The sequence below is a fragment of the Labeo rohita genome, chromosome 5 (genome assembly GCF_022985175.1).
Source record: "Labeo rohita strain BAU-BD-2019 chromosome 5, IGBB_LRoh.1.0, whole genome shotgun sequence".
NCBI lineage: Eukaryota > Metazoa > Chordata > Actinopteri > Cypriniformes > Cyprinidae > Labeo > Labeo rohita.
In genome coordinates, this window is record NC_066873.1 from 46173413 (window position 1) to 46191811 (window position 18399).

The 18399-nt window shown below is 29.6% G+C and overlaps 1 protein-coding gene across 1 annotated transcript in view; it reads left to right on the top strand.

Moving 5' to 3' along the window:
- Positions 1-18399, top strand: part of ass1 (argininosuccinate synthase 1) — a 39770-nt gene that overhangs the window by 571 nt on the left and 20800 nt on the right. Inside the window, exons 2-8 of the mRNA XM_051110192.1 lie at positions 1431-1545; positions 5823-5891; positions 5993-6181; positions 7669-7725; positions 7807-7881; positions 9703-9773; positions 9867-9897. Of these exons, the coding sequence (XP_050966149.1) occupies positions 1444-1545; positions 5823-5891; positions 5993-6181; positions 7669-7725; positions 7807-7881; positions 9703-9773; positions 9867-9897 (594 nt within the window). The 5' untranslated portion in view covers positions 1431-1443. The remainder of the gene's footprint in view (positions 1-1430; positions 1546-5822; positions 5892-5992; positions 6182-7668; positions 7726-7806; positions 7882-9702; positions 9774-9866; positions 9898-18399) is intronic.

Sequence of the window (18399 nt, forward strand, 5' to 3'; positions counted from 1 at the left end):
AGTTAATTCAGATTTTGTTACAAATTCTAGTATATTTCAGTATTGGGTTTGTTTTTTGATTTATTAACAGAGCTGCATAATCAAAATAAAATCACAAATCATCTTGAGCTTCAATGAAAGTCGTGTAATCAGTGACACTCATTTACTTTTTAAGTGGATTCCTCACATAAAAATCTATTTATGTTTATGTTTGAAGTTGTTTTAAATTTTGTTTATTTTTTTCAACATTTTTATTTTATGTTATTTTAGTATCATTGACATACCATTATAGCTTTTGTTAATATTTGGAATTTTATTTTATTTTTTATATTAAATTTAAAGTTTTAGTAATTTTGTTGTGGTTTTTGTCTTTTTTTTTTCTTTTTAAATGTTTATAGATTTTATTAATTTAGTAGAAGTATTAAAAATATTACTAATAACTAATAAAATATTAAAATATAAATTTACAACAAAATGTTTTGTTTTCTCTAACCTGTTACATTTTTTTTTATATTTTGTCATTTTATTAGTTTTTAAAATTCATTTACTATTATTGTTTCATACAAAATATTTAGTATTCTCTAAATTGTGTGGCAAAGTATAAAGTATATGTTTATATATTTTACCTTTTCCTTTTAGTTAATTTTACTATTTTGTCATTTTTATTTTTTTTATTTACATTTTTTTTTTATTATTATTTTAGCATTTTATTCATTTTTTTAAATTCATTTACTATTATTTTTATTATACAAAATATTTTGTATTCTCTAAATTGTGTGGCAAAAAATTATAAAGTATATGTTGATATTTTACCTATTCCTTTTAGTTAATTTTACTATTTTTTTGTCATTTTTATTTTTTTTTATTTACATTAATTGTTTTATTTTATCATTTTATTAGTTTTTTTAATTCATATTATTATTATTTTGTATGCAATATATTTTGTATTCTCTAAACTGTGTGGCAGAAAGTATATATTTATATTTTACCTTTTCCTTTTTATTTTTTTTGGTAATTTTAAAATTTTATTTACATTTATTTTTTTATTTTGTCATTTTATTAGTTTTATTTTCATTTACTACTTTTTATTTTTTTATTATTATATTATTTATTAGTTTTATTAGTATTTATTAGTATTATTTATTATTTCAGTTTTAGTTTTAGTTATTTTAGTACAAGTTAATCTATATAAAAATGAGCAACTAGCTGAAATAAATGTAAAAAAAATGTAAAAACATTTTTTTTTTTTGCTTTTGAGATAAATACAAAAAATAAATATAAACTGCATATAGCATGCAAATCAAGTTGAAATCACTGAATTACAGACAAAAAAAAAACAAGAACACACATCCACTCCTCTGAAAAGCATAAATGTAAATGTTTGCAGTGATATTCCGATGCTCATGTTGGTGTGTGTGTGTGTGTGTGTGTGTGTGTGTGTTGGGCTGCAGGAGCGGCTTAGATATGTCGAAGGGTTCGGTGGTTCTGGCGTACAGCGGTGGTCTGGACACCTCCTGTATCCTGGTGTGGCTGAAGGAGCAGGGCTACGACGTCATCGCCTACCTGGTAACTCCATACACAGCAGTTCATTGTCAGTCAGAGAAACTTATCATTTGCAACAAAGAGTTGAAATGCAGGAAGGAGTTTTGTTAAATTTTTCTGTTTCTCATTCTGAAAAGAACCACAGTTGAGCGCAGGCCTGTGAGAACTTGCTCACGAGGCATTTTCTCTGCTAACCAGACGTGAATCATTCTCTGCTCTTTATTGGGAGGGTTTGGCTTTCAGATGAAGCTCTGACTGATGTGGAGACAGCCATGCATGCAAACGCTGCTGTTTTGATAGGCTGCGTATCTGTGTGATGCTTTACTGCATCAGAACCACAGCGCAAGCCGAGAGGAACAATGGTGCGCTCGTATATGGGCTGTGAGGAACAATAGGCCCGTCTGCAGTCACTGAGTCAGGAGCTCAGAAATGCACCGCACTTGATTTCTGGGGTTTTGTCTTATGTTGCACATTAATGCATTTTGCAAGAGCTGCATTCAAAGCTCCACAACAATATTCATGAGGGAATAAGGACACCAGTGTTATTTTAGAATCACTTACACACTATATTTTTATTTTATGTGAATATTACATTATATTATATTATATTATATTAAAATATCAGTAATAAAAATAATAATAATTAATGTTATTTACTATTATGAAAAAATAATATGTGAATATTATATTATATTATAAAATATTATTAATAATAATAAAAATAATAATAATTCATGTTATTTACTATTATTATTATTTTATAATTACACTTTATAATTACACTTGAATAATATAAAAACAATAATAGAATATTATAAGAATGGAATAGAACAATAGCAATAAATATTATTTACTATTAAAATTGAAGAAGTTGCATTTTTAATTATAATTATAATAATAAATTAAATGTATAATAATTTCTAATTTTATTATAGATTATATATAATAGATTAAATATACTTAATAATATATATTATTATATATGTGTATTATATATATATATATATATATATATATATGTTAATATGATAAATTTTTATTAAAATAAAAAAAATTGTAATTTCTTTATCATTTGAATTTTAGTTAATGTTTTTCGGAATTTTGTTGTGTTTTGTGTTGTTTTTTTATTACTTTTTTTATGCCTAGTTTTTATACATTTTTACGTTTTATACTTTTAGTTATTTTAGTACTTTATACGCCCTTATTATTATACTAAATGAATACATTGATTTAGTTTTAGTTTTCTCTAAATTTTGTTTTAAGTTTCATGATTCAATACAAATTTATCATAAAAGATGATGTCTAATTAAATGAATTAGTAAAACTTTAACAATTTATTCAGCCTTTTAAAATGTAATGAAAACATAATTAATTTACATCAAAACAGTGCATTTTTATTTTTTGACAAACAAGATGCTGATGAAAAATACCATGGTTGTATGATGTTCCTTAAAAAATTATTATTATTATTATATTATTTGCAAACTACATTTTAGTGTGTGAGTGTGAGGCAAAGCCAAATGAATGGGATCTGGCAACCCTGTGACTGTTTAATGTAAAGTGTGACCCATCTGATGAACTTCATTACACTCCTGCAGGTCCTGAGGGATGTTGGTTGGTGTTTAATCATCTAAACAGTGGAGTGGATGATTAAAGTACACTTGGCGTCCTAAAGCAGGCAAATGTCAAGTCACGTTTGTTTCTGTAGCACTTTTTATGTAATACTGATTGTTTCAAAGCAGCTTCACAGAGACAAACAGGAAATAACATTAATGATAAACACGAGATCAATAGTCAAATAAAGAATTTGATGTGATTGTTGAAAAAGGACCTTTTTATTTTGCAAAGCAGCCAGTTAGTGACACGTATAACAACAGAAGCTGTCTCAAGAGACGCTGAGGTGTGTGATTGCGTCAGAACAGAGGAAGGTGCTGCACGTGGATCAGTGATGAAATAAAAGAGTTTTTCAGAGGCGTTGAGGAACTGCATTAACAATTGTGAATAGTGTGATCTGAGGTTGTGAAAGGATACTGGAAATGTTTTGAAATTGTGAAAAACTACAACAGTGATGAATTAAATCTTGATTCTTTTCCATCTGCATTACATTTAAAATGATGCATTTTAGATACTTATGATTTGCAGCGTTCAGTGTGAAATTAATTTCATCATTCCCATGTTGCTCGCATCAGATTAAGATGAAGTTTAGACCAGGCTTGTAATCAAATGTCTTTCTTTTTTTTTTTTTTTTCCTTTTCTTTTGTATGTGCGTGTGTATGTTAAAGATCATCTTAAAGTTTTCTTTCATAAATCACATGCTTTGTGTTGTGTGAATTTTAACACCATGTATATATATTATTATTATTATTATTATTATTATTTTTTTTTTTTTTTTTTTGTCAGCTGAACCCCTTAAAATTAAATCCTAAGTAAACTTCTCAATATATTTGCATGTTTGCAGTTGTCTGATGTTGATTATTGGTTTAATAACATGGAGGTGAAAAAATTAATTATTTACTTAGGTTAGTAAGTGTTTACGTATTTAGTAATTAGTTTATCTTTCATTAACTTGTGAACCCCTGTTTGGCATAAATAGCTGACTTTACAAAATTAAATATTTAATTTAATTTAATTTAATTTAAATTTAAATTTAAATTTAAATTTAAATTTAAATTTAAATTTAAATTTAATTTTAATTTTAATTTAATTTTTAATTTAATTTTTTTTTTTCATTTTCATTTATATAGCTATATATATTTTTTAATTCATATTTTTTATGCAACTCATGAGATTAGCAGAAAATGTACAGCTCTTGTAATTTAATTTAATGTAATATTTAATTTAAATTTTTATTTATTTATTTATTTTTTCATTTATATATGTATATATACTTTTTCATTTAATTCATATTTTTGTGCAACTTTAATGAAATTAGCCGAAAATATACAGCTCTTGTAATGTAATTTAATATTTAATGTAATTAAATATTTAATTTAATGTAATATTTAATTTAAGATTTTTTTTTCATTTTCATTGATATACATGTATATATATTTTTTATTTAATTCATATATTTTTATGCAACTCTTATGAAATTAGCAGAAAATGTACAGCTCTTGTAATTTAATTTAATATTTAATGTAATATTTAATGTAATTTAATATGTAATTTAGTATTTAATGTAATATTTAATTTATTTTTTTCTTCATTTTCATTGATATATATGTATTTTTTTTATTTAATTCATATATTTTTATGCAACTCTCATGAAATTAGCCAAAAATATACAGCTCTTGTAATTAAATTTAATATTTAACATAATTTAATATTTAATTTAATATTTAATTTAATGTAATATTTAATTTAAGAATTTTTTTCATTTTCATTGATATATATGTATATATTTTTTATTTTATTCATATAATTTTTGCAAGATGCAACTCTTATGAAATTAGCAGAAAATGTACAGCTCTTGTAATTTAATTTAATATTTAATGTAATTGAATATTTAATATCATATTTAATGTAATATTTATTTTATTTTTTATTTTTTTTCATTTGCAATTTTATATATATATATATATATATATATATATACACACACTACCGTTCAAAAGTTTGGGGTCAGTACATTTTTATTGTTTCTTTTCTTTTTTTTTTTTTTTTTTTTTTTTTAAGAAATTAATACTTTTATTCACCAAGGATGTATTAAGTTAATAATTAAAAGTTTATTAAAAGTTAATAATAAATAATTTACATTGTTATAAAACATTTATATTTTGAATAAACACTGTACTTTTTAAACTTGTTATTCATGAAAGAATCCAGAAAAAAAAATCACAGGTTCCAAAAAATATTTGGCAGCACAACTGTTGATATTATCCAACATTGATCATCCTAATAATAAATCTGCATATTAGAATGATTTCTGAAGGATCATGTGACACTTAAGACTGGAGTAACAGCTGATAAAAATTCAGCTTTTCATCACAGGAATAAATTCTATTTTAAAGTATGTTAAAATAAAAAACATTATTTTATATTGTAAAAACATTTTGCAATATTACTGTTTTTTTTTTCCTATATTTTTAATCAAATAAATGCAGCCTTGATGAACATAAGAGACTTCTTTAAGGACTATTACAAGTCTTACTGACCCCAAACTTTTGAACGGTAGTATATATATATATATATATATATATATATGTATATATATGTATTTTTTTTACTTAATTCATATATTTTACAGCTCTTGCTGTGAGAGGAGCCTCAGCTCTTAAAGTCACCTCTTTATTACATTGTAGGCCAATATTGGACAGGATGAGGACTTCGATGCTGCACGGAAGAAAGCTGAGAAACTTGGAGCCAAGAAGGTAACAGAAAAGCCCGAATGACACTGAGCTGCACTGGAGTGTGTGTGAATGCGTGTGTTCAGTTCTGTGTGTTGAAGGAGTGACGTGTGTTTGTGTTTCAGGTGTTCATCGAGGACCTGCGCTCCGAGTTCGTGGAGGAGTTCATCTGGCCGGCGGTGCAGGCGAACGCCGTCTACGAGGACCGGTACCTGCTGGGCACGTCTATCGCCCGTCCGTGCATCGCTCGCAAACAGGTCCAGATCGCCCGGCAGGAAGGAGCGCAGTACGTTTCTCACGGAGCCACAGGAAAGGTGCTCGCGTTAGATATTATACTGGAATAAACCTGCTCGGGAAATTCAGAGCGTTTACACACTTTATTTCTTTCTAGTGCTTTATTTCTAGTGTGCTCTATGCAGAAACATCTCAGAGGAAGAACAGAACAACAGCTCGGTTTGACTATAAAACAATTAAAGCTGCTGAACACTGTAACATCCAATTTATTTGCTTAAAAATACAGTAAAAAATGTGAAATGAAATTTATTTCTGATGCAAAGCTGAATTTTCAGTGCCTTCAGTGTCACATGATCCTGCAGAAATCATTCTCATATGCTGATTTGCTGCTCAACAAACATTTATGATTATTTGTCAATGTTAAAAATGTTCTTTAAAAAAAGAAGGTAATACTTTTATTCATCAAGGACGCATTAAAATGATCAAAGGTGTCCTCTAGATGGCAGCAGGAGTCTGTGCTGTGACTCTGATCAGTGATTTGATGTCATTTAGAAAAAGCTTCTCTCTACAGCAGATTCATAAACCCTTTTTTTCCCAGCCGCTTTTACCTAAAATATTTGCTGAGATTTTAAATATTTCAATAATTTAGCATAAAAAGTTTTTTATGTTTTTTTTTTTATTGTTTATTTTAATTTTTATGTTTTTCATTTTTTGAAAATTCATTGAAATTAACAAAACCTTAAAAATCAGCCACTTTTACCTGAAATATTTGCTGAGCTTTTAAGTGAATATTTCATATAAATAACATTTTTTAACAGTTTTTTGTCATTGTTTTATTTTTTAAAATTGTTTATTGTAATTTAACCCTTTTTCCTTTTTCTGAAAATTCATTGTAATTAATGAAATCTTAAAAATCAGCCACTTATACCTAGAATATTGACATAGATTTTAAATTAATATTTAAACAATTTAACAAAAAAGTGTTTTAGTGTTTTTTTTTTTTGTTTTGTTATTTTGTTATTTTTTAAATTGTTTATTTTAATTGTATTTTTTCCCCTTGTTTGAAAATTAATTGAAATAAATGAAATCTTAAAAATCAGCCATTTTTACCTAAAATATTTGCTGAGATTTTAAGTTAATATTTCAACAATTTAACAACAAAAAAACGTTTTCTTTTTTAAGTTTTTTGTTAATGTTTTATTTTTTTTAATTATTTAATTATTATTTTTTTTTCATTTTTTGAAAATTCATTTAAATGAATGAAAACTTTAAAAGCTATGGAAATTACTATGATTAAAATATAAAAATATTCGAGTTGAGAGAAATTGCTAAGAAGTTGCTAGAAGTAAAAGATAAAATAATTGTAAAGAATCACAAACAACGAGAAAAAACTGTAAAGTTCTGACTTTTCAGAATTAAATGTGTTCATTAGTTACTGAAACACCAACTGAGAATGAATTATTATTTTATGAAGCCCATATATGACATGCACAGTTCATTTCTCATGAAAACACAGACGCTTGTGAGGAAACGTGTAAATGAATTGTTTCTGTCTTGTTTTTTTTAGGGAAATGACCAGATTCGTTTCGAGCTGACGTGTTACGCGCTCTATCCTCAAGTGCAGGTGAGATCAGATCCGTCACACGCACCTTAGAAACCATCGTCTGTCTCTGACTCGTTTTCATGTGTGTGTCTCAAACGTCAGATCATCGCTCCGTGGAGGATCCCAGAGTTTTACAAGCGCTTCCATGGCAGGAAGGACCTGATGGAGTACGCAGAGGTGCAGTGTTATCACTGATGGATGAGATGCTTTTGTTTTAGTCTCGTGATTTGCTTTTTCTGCTGAGAAAATGAGATCTCAGTGTCACAGGTTGTGCTCCGATTTTCCAGAATAGCAGTCTGCAATCAAAACTGTTTTTAATTTGAATGTAAATTTTTGTTGTCAAATTCATTCAGACACACCCACGTTCATTTATAGCTCTGGAACAGTTTTTCTCAACACTACATATTGGGTCTACTAGGGGGCCCAATATGACTTTAAATGATATAAAATAAGACAAAAAAAAAGAGCTTAAACATCTAAAAAAAAAAAAAAAAAAAAATCTAGGGAATTTTATAAAGAATTTGAAAAGTGTGATTTATAGACATGGAAAAGTCATGGACATTTCTGTAATTATTATTATTCTTATTCTTATTATTATTTTCCAGTTATGGTCAGATTTAAAATAAGCTTTAAAATATCTTATTAGATACAAATAGCTAATTTTAATTATTTGCATTAAATTATTTTAATATATTGTTAAAAAAAACAGTCACAAACTACTAGAAAAGTTTGTACAATTACAACTTCATGCAAATTCATTACTTATAAAGAGTGTGAACCCTGACGAACTTTCACTTGTTGAAACTTCTAAAACTACTGAATTATTAATAGTTATTTTGTTGTAATTATTTTTAATATATTGGATATTATCTAAGAGTCCAAAAGGTTGAGATCCGGTTATTTTAGAATCTCTGAGATACTGTAGTTTTTCTTAATATTTTTTATTTTTGAATTTTCTGTTTTTGTTTTAATTTCAGTTAAAGCTTTAGGGTTTTTTTGTTTGTTTGTTTGTTTGAGTTTTTGCCATTTGTATTATTTTTTTAATGTCTGTATAGTTTTTAAAATTCATTTTTATTTTAGTGTAAGGTTTTAGTAATTAATTTTTTTTTTTATTAACATTTGTTTTATTTCAAGTAACGAAATTTGTTTTGTTTTTTTTAAATATGGTTTTAGTTAAAGATCATAAACCTGATGTCTTTAATTAATCCTGTACAACAAACAAGCCTGAATTAAACCTGAAATAATTGCTCATTTTAATTCATTTAATTATTCACATGAAATTATTTTAATATAATGCTAAAAAACTCACAAACCACTAGAAAAGTCTGTATTATTTTTTTTTTAGTTTTTGACATTTGTATTAGTTTTTTAATGTCTATAAAGTATTTAACATTCTTTTTTATTTTAGTTTTAGGTTTTTATTTTTAGTACTATAAGTTTTTTTTTTTAGATTTTCAGTTAACATGTATTTAGTTTCAAGTAACAAAAATGTTTTATTTTAAGTTGTAGTTAAAGAAGATAAACTTTGCATCTTTAATTAATCTTATACAGCAAACAAACAAGACATTGCACTGAATTAAACCCAAAACATTTAAGATCCAAAGCGGATTGAGTCCACTAGATGGAGCTCATCATCTGATCACACACACTGGATGTCCAGTCTTACATGACTGAACTTTCACTGTCAGCTCTTTTTTTGTGTCTTGATGACTTTAGGTTAACATTTGTGTATTCTGATACTAATAAATAATCAGTGGTTCTGCATTTAAATGATCAAATGTTTTTCTGTGACTTTAGACGAGTCTGTAAATGTTTAAAACACAAATGAAAGCATCACAGATACTACAGACTGTCAATAAAGCAAAGATTATTGGTGCTTGTTTTACAAGAAAATACTATTTCTATCTTTGTAATTATTAGGGAAATATACTAGTAATATCTGAGTGTAACTTGTTCAAAGTCAGTCCTGCATCTCATGTGTTTATTTTCTTCACGCAGAAACACGGCATTCCTGTTCCCGTCACACCGAAGGCGCCGTGGAGCATGGATGCAAATCTCATGCACATCAGGTGACGTCTATGACACAAACGCTCTGTTTACCTGTCTGTCCTGCTGTTATTGCATTAGAAATGTAAAAAAAAAAAAACCCTCTCTTTTAACAGCTATGAATCTGGAATTCTGGAGAATCCAAAGGTAAGAGATCAGCGCTTTTATGATCAAAGATTAGTAGTTTCAAGACACAATGCAATTCAATGATGACTGAGATAATTAAGTAAATGTAAGTGGAGGTCCATATGGCAAAAAATAAACAGAAATAAAAGTAAATAAGTAATTAAATACATACATAAAGTTTTAAAATGTCAAACATTTAAATAAATAAATAAAAAAAAAAAAATATATATATATATATATATACAAAATATACAAAAATTGTCTATATATATATATACATACATATATAGATTTTTTAAAATTGAAATTATTTTTTTAAATAACTTTTTTTAAATAAATAAATAATTTTTTTTTTAATAAATATTTTCCAAAATATACAAAAAATATATATTGGTAGAAAATATATTCATATAAATATATTTCCACCCATTTTTTAGCAAATATATATTTTTGGCCTTTTTTCAAATTTAAAAATTAAAAAAAAAGGTCAAATAGTGTGTTTGTAAATATATTTATGTAAATATATTTTGTACCAATATATTTTTGGCACTTTTTAATATATGTAATATAGTATAAAATAATATATATATATATATATATATATATATATATATATATATATATATATAATATAGATTTTAAAAGCATTTAAGAATTAATTTTGTCCTCCATACATTTTCAGTCCAACAAAATATATATTCACATTTCACATTTAAAGAAAAACTTTGTATTTATTTATTTATTTATTAAACTTTATTTGTCTATAACATGTGTCCACAATTAACAGATAGAAACTTTTTTTAATGACAAAATTAAACATGGTTAAATCTTTATAAAGATCTGTATTCCATCCACATTTGCATTTAGACTAAATGTAGGCTTCTGTAAATTGGAAAAGTATTTTCTTGCCCCGAAATGCATTTTGAAAAATAAATTAGTATGTGTAGGCTAAAACTAAATATATTTTACATTTCAAAAATATATTTAATTTAACTCTGTTGTTTACAACATATATTTTGGCTTTTTTTCGCATCATCATCATCATAATCAGTGCACATATTTGTTGACTCAGAATGCATTAGTTAATCTGCAGTGCTCTTTCATCTATCCTAATCAGGTATAAATATCAATCTGACATCAAGTAACTAGATTTTTGTTCATTTCTGTAAAATAACAGCTCAAAAACACACATGATTTGAGGAATCGTTAGCAGGTTCAGCGCAGGTCGTACAGGTGACCTTTTCCCGCTCGGGTCGCGACCTTCGGCCGTTAAAACACAAGCGGTTCTCTTCGGCCGCTGGTTTCTTTTGTTTCTGGTTTCTGGAAGAGTTGAGCACACACAGACAGTGACTGTCATGACAGCGGCCCGAGGTCGTTTCTGATTTCATGGGAGCGTGAGCGAATCCGACTCGGCCGGGCCTCTCACGCTCATTGTTTGCTCTGGGCCTCGACGTGGGAGGGGATCGACGTCACCGTGACACTGAAACGCTGAAACGTCACCGTCAGGAGTCAGACGAACATGTCTGTTCATTCCTGTGGACTGTAGAGGAATGAGCACGTTCACGAGCAGGGAGATCAGATTTACTCCATGTCAGAAAACAAAAAACAGAATTGCAAGAGGAAAAAAAGGCAGAATTGTGAGAAAGTCAGAATTTGGAGTACATATTTCACTATTTTTTCTCAGAATTGCATGAAAAATAAATCATGCATGGAAAAAATGTTGCAAATATACCTTTTTATTCTGTGGCAGAAAGAAGTTTCCATAAAGCATTGCATATGCATGCGATTATTTTATATTCATTCGTTCAGATTTAAATGCTTTTAACCCTGTTAAAACACACACAGTTTTTGATATCATTTGGATGTCTTCATTTCGAAATTTCTTTCATTTTTCATATTTTTTCTTTTTTTTTTTATTCTGTGGCGTAAACAACAACCCAAAAGGTGGAATTGTGAGGTGTAAACTTAGAACTGTGAGAAAGAATTCAGAGTTTATGTCTTGCAATTTTTTTGTTTATTTGTTTGTTTGTTTCTACCACAAAATAAGTCTCTCATCTCACTGCTCATTAACAGAAAAACAAAGATGAAAATGATAAAAAATGAAGAAAAAATATAGAGATATAAACTCAGATTTGCCAGTAAAAAAAGTTGCAATTACCTTATTTATTTATTTATTTATTTATTTATTTATGACACAAAGAAGTTTCCATAAGGCACTGCATATGCATGCAATTATTTTATATTAAATTGTTCAGTTTTTAATGCTTTTAACCCTGTTCACACACACTTTTGGATATCCTTTAGATGTCTTAATTTTAAAATTTCTACTGTAATTTCTTTAATTTTACATTATTCTGTAGCGCAAACAAAAAAAATGAAACAAAAAAACAGAATTGTGAGATGTAAACTTGGAATTATAAGAAAGTCAGTTTATGTTTTTTTTGTTTATTTTTTATTTTTATTTTTTATTTTTTTGTTTCTAATTCAGTCATCTCACTGCTCATTAACAGAAAAACAAAGATAAAAATGCTAAAAAAAAATGAAGAAAAAAATCCAAAATGTGAGATATAAACTCAGATTTGCCAAAAAAAAGGGGGGAAAAAAAAGAAAAAAGTTGCAATTACCTTTTATTATTATTATTATTATTATTGTTATTATTGTTATTATTATTATTATTTATTCCGTAGTGGAAACAAGCTCCATAAAGAACTGCATATGCATGCATTTATTTTATATTCAGTAGTTCTGGGTTGAGTGCTTTTAACCCTGTACAGCCCGACCCATGAAATAATAGTCAGAAAAATCCTTTATTTATTTATTTATTTATTTACTTACTTACTTATTTTTATTATTATTATTTTTAATGGAACTGTCTTTTGAACCAATAGGCAAAATATATTTTAACATATTTTATCAGATGACTATCATCAGGCTTTTATGGCTGTTATAGTTTAGTTTGCTGTAGTTATTTTATATGATTGTTAAAGGAGTGTTACAATGTATCATTTTGCAAACATTCTCGGAACGTTACTTTGGAATTTTTTCTGAACGTTCTGAAACACATTGTAACATTTTAAAACCATCATATAGTCTAATACTGTGAGAAGATGACATAAAATAGCTCAATTTTATTCAGACTCAAACTGAGCAAAAATATGAATTTGTTGCGGATATTTATATAATGAAATCTGGTTGTAATGTAAATCAGTGAGATCTTTATAACAGTACTGCAGATACTTACATAAAAAGACCTAAATATCAGAGTTCACTCTATATCTCTAATAATATGTGTTAGTAAGATGAGACTGAAATGATCCAAACATATAATGCAGTGCAATCCAATGATGATTGAGAGAATAAGTGTTCCTCAAAAGATGTGAGATGTTTTGGAGCCTTGGGAAGATCATTTCAAAAAGAAGTTAAGCTTCTGGAAACAAACGTTCCTCAAAAGATCCCGATGATCAGATTTGAGGCTAAAAAATGATTCATGGAGAATCAAGTAAAGCCAAGCTGCTTCAGTCCAGTAAGTGTTCATCTGGAAATATGACTACAGTTATTCTCACGTTTACTAAAAGACGCATGAAGCACCAGATGTGACTTGCAGAAAAAGTCTAAACTATCAATCAGGGGACTTGGAATAGGGTTAAAGAGCTCAGCGTTATTAAGACGTTGATGCAAATGATCTTCTCTTATCAGAAGGAGATTTTCTCTTTCTCGTTTACCAGCGGCTCTCGGCGCAGGACACAGCGATTTACGCGTCACTTCCAATCCAGTGGCCAGATTTCACCGCTTTACTTTCATCTCTTCACTCATTCTTTCCACTCCCTGACACTTTTTTTCCCTCGTCGCCGTTTTCCCCGTCTCTTTCAACTCCAGGCTTTGATTGAAAGCAAATGAGGCAGCTAACGTGTGGAAAGAGAGAAATTTACTTGCTGTAAGTTCATGCGGCGGCCGTCTTTCAGGATGGGCGCTCAGCCGCTTCGCAGGACAACAATATACGGCCAGCTGAATAAAGCGGCATAGCGAGCCGCGTACCGGCGACATGATGGTTCTCTTCACGGACCATTTGCCACCAATGCCGTCTCCCTCTCTCTCTCTCGGCCTGTCGTTCTCTCTGTGGATTATTTCTACCTTCGCCTGTCTCGCAGGGTTAAAGGGCGAGACCAGATCCACCAGCAGGGGGTCAGAATTGAAATTCATTGATCCCATCACATTATATCAAGCACTGAAATGTGCTGAGCTTCACCTGATCTCTGGAGTCTTTTGTCGCTCGTAAGACGGCGTTCAGGTCTGGATCGATCTTAAATATGATGCTCTTCACACCAACAGTCTAATAACCGCTTTTAAATCCAGTCGCGTGTGATGCGGCCCATTGTTCGATTCATTTTTATAAAGAAAAAAGGCACAAATCTCATCATTTTGCTCAGCTCAGTTCATGCAGTGTCATTTTTTGTATACAGTTGTTAAAGGAATGTTCCATTGAACATTATCATTTTACAAACTTTCTCGGAATGTTACTTTTGAATGTTCTCTGAACGTTCTGAAACGCATTGTAACATTTGAAAAAAGTTAGATGAATGTTCAACTAAAACGTTTCAAAAAACACAGATTTTCCATTAGACTTTTCCGCTGTTTAAGAAAACATAAACTAGAACATGACAAATCAGTACTGTTATAGTTTAGTTTATTGTAGTTTTTATCTGATTGTTAAAGGAACGTCACATTGTATCATTTTGCAAACTTTTGAATGTTCTCTGAACGTTCTGAAACACATTGTAACATTTTAAAAAACGTTAGATGAATGTTCAACTAAAATGTTTCAGAAAACAGTTCCATGAACTACGTATAGGCCTAAATAATATTTGATGCTAATATTTTGTGACCAGATAAATGTAATTGTTATTGATCCTAAATATAAGAGATGCTAATCACACAAACAGTTTAATGAGCGCTTTTAAATCCAGTCGCTTGTGATGTAGTCAACTGTTCTATTCATTTTTATAAAGACTGAACGGCACAGATCTGATGATTTTGATCAAATCATTATCTGTTGACTTGACTTGAAGTGCAATGTAGAAAGACGTTTTTGGCAAAATGAAATGAGTTGCTATTTGTAAATATTTTGCACAGATTTTCCATTAGACCTTTCCGCTGTTTAAGAAAACATCAGCTAAAACATGACAAATCAGTACTGTTATAGTTTAGTTTATTGTAGTTTTTTTATATGATTGATAAAGGAACATTACATTGAACGTTACATTGTATCATTTCGCAAACATTCTCGGAATGTTATTTTTGAATGTTCTCTGAACGTTCTGAAACACATTGTAACATTTTAAAAACGTTAGATGAACGTTCAACTAAAACGTTTCAGAAGACAGTTCAATGACAAATGTATACACTCTTAAAAATCAAGGTGCTTCACGATGCCATAGAAGAACCTTTTTTGTCTAATTGGTTCCATAAAGGACCTTTAACATCTGAAGAACCTTTCTGTTTCACAAAAGGTTCTTTGTGGCAAAAGAAGGTTCTTCAGATTATAAAAAGGTAAGAAAGAGATGCTTCTTTAAAGAACCTTGGACTGAATGGTTCCTTGTGGAACCAAAAATGGTTCTTCTATGGCAGGGGTCACCAAACTTGTTCCTGGAGGGCCGGTGTCCTGCAGAGTTTACCTCCAACTTTTCTCCAAACACCTGCCTGGAAGTTTCAAGTATACCTAGTAAGACCTTGATTACCTGGTTCAGGTGTGTTTAATTAGGGTTGGAACTAAACTCTGCAGGGACACCGGCCCTCCAGGACCGGATCTGGTGACCCCTGTTCTATGGCATCGCTGTGAAGAACCTTTTAAAGCACCTTCATTTTTAAGAGCGTAGGCCTAAATGATATTTTACGCTAATGTTTTGTGACCACATACATTTAAATGTTATTGATCTTAAATATAAGAGATGCTAATCACACAAACAATCAAACAGTCACTTTAAATCCAATCCTTAGTGATATGACTGTTGTTTTTGTAAAGAAAAAAGGCACAAATCTCTTTTGATCAGTTCAATTCACGCAACGTCATATTCTGACACAATGATTTGATGCTAAATTCATTTTAGAAGATTAAATATGATGTTTCTGAGTCCCACAATTTGTGCAGAATTTTTAATTGATTTTATTCCCCTGTTTAAGAAAAACAGTAACATCATTTGTACATTTGATGGGGAGAAAAATAATCTCATTCCATGTTCCCTAAATTGCAATGAAAACCCAACAAAAAATGCCCCAAAAAGTGTTTTTAAAATATTTTAAAAACATTAAGGGAACATTCCATTGTATCATTTTGCAAACATTATGGAATTGTTACTTTTGAATTTTCTCTGAACGTTCTGAAACACATAGTAACATTTAAAAAAACGTTAATGACTAAAAAGTTTCAGAATGCAGTTCCTTCTCAAAACATTTTCTCAAAATTCTCTTAAAGTTACAAACAAAAGTTCTTCCATTAATGTTAATAGAACATTTGTTCGAAGTTTTCTGGTCTTTAATAATGTTCTGTAATATTCATGCATTGTTCATGGAAAATGTTTTAGTTGTCTGACGTTCGTCTCATTTTTTTAAACAAAATGTTAAGAGAACATTCCAAAGTAATGTTTCTAAAGTGAAATGAGAAATTGCATTGTTCGCTTAATGTTCAACCAAAAACAGTCATTTTTAAAACATTCAGTATTAACGTTTAAAACTTAATGCGGACATTAGTAAAACTATTTTAGAACATATTTTGTTAGCTGGGATGTATAAATAACATTTTTGTGCTAACATTTGGAGAAGATCATTAAAGACCACAAAACTCTGAATGAATGTTCTATTAATGTTACTGAGAGAAAATTTGTTCATAACTTTAAGAGAAACTTTACAGAACGTTTGTTAAGTTGTGAGAATATCTCCTTTAGCTGAGCAACAAGCTCATCAGTCAGCACTGCTATAATTTAGTTTAGTATAGTTTGGCTTTTTTGTGTATGATATAAAACATTTACAATTAGAAACATTGAAGAATTTCATACAGAGTGCAGGAAGAGACAGAAAACCTGCACGGGCTTAAAATATTCCAAAGTTATTGCACAAAAAAAAAACGATCAATGGCACTATTTGGATCCAGAGTAGTTTCAACCAGGTTGCATTTGCATATCTAGCATGCTCAGCTTTTATCGAAGAAAAATGACATCACTAAACTACTAAAATCACTAAAAACCTTGTGCTTTACACAAAAGTAATAAGCCATGCTTTTAAATGTAATCACACTTCAGATGCATGGATTTCTGCGTCTCATAAAATGCTTGAGACGGGCCACACAAACAGCGTTTAGACTCGTTCGGTCTCTTGTGTTAAAATTCTACCCACTAATTTTACCCTTCCAGACGTTTCTTCAAATGGCTTTTAAGGCCATTTCACCAGTTTTATCTCAGGACAGATACTAGTGAAGCAGAAAATAAAGAAAGTAGCGCAGCGCGGTCAGAGACGGCGTTTAGTTAAAGCGACAGTAAAGACGGACGTGCATTTGGAGCGAGGCGGCAGAGATTAGTTATCGTATGATGATGTTTGTCTGGTAAAGGTTTCCATTTAAATGCACCCGGTGGTTATTTTGCATAGTTCCCCTGCAATTTGCCTCAGCTCAGGACACACGGACTGTCATCCCGCTGTAATCTGTGGTAATTGGCAGGGGTAACGCCGTCTGACGGACACACACAAACACACACACACACACACACACACACACACAGCAGGTGGAGAGAAACCCCTGGCTTCACCGAGTGGAAGTACATCTGTCTGACATGAAGACTTGATGGGTTTTCAAACCATGTGGCCTTTTATTTTAGTCTTTTGCTCACATGACAATAAATAAAGATGACTTTTGCATGAAACAAAGTACTTTGTCCTGCAAAACGTGTCAGTCAAAGCAGAAACCATCACAAAGCGACTAATCGGCTGCAGGATTCAGCAGCACTTTAGCACTGATTCTCTGCTGGGAATATTCTCACAACACTCTGGCAAAGGAACAAATGTTCTTCCAGTAATATTTATAAAACCTTTTCTGCTCTTTAATAATGTTCTCAAAACGTCAGCACAAAAACATTGTTCGTGGAATCTAATCATCTAATGTTTTTTTAAATGTTGCAACTTTGTTTGGGAATGTTCCAAAAATATACAAAAGTAGCATTTCCATGACGTTTTCAAAATTTAAAACAGATTGTTCCCTGAATATTCATATAACCATAAAATGTTTTTAAACATGTAAAATTCAAATGTTTTTACAGCATATTTTGTTAGTTGGGCACCAGGCAAAAACTTTAACAGCATCAGTCTAACAGCAGGTCACACTAGCTGTCTAATTTATTAATAAATATTACTTAAAATAATAAAATACTGTAGAGTTTGATTGGACACACAGCCTATGTCTATAAAAGCTGAAACATAGGGAGTATTTTTGTTTGTCCTTTTCTTTTAAAACGGATGAATTTATGGAAGCCTGTTTCTGCC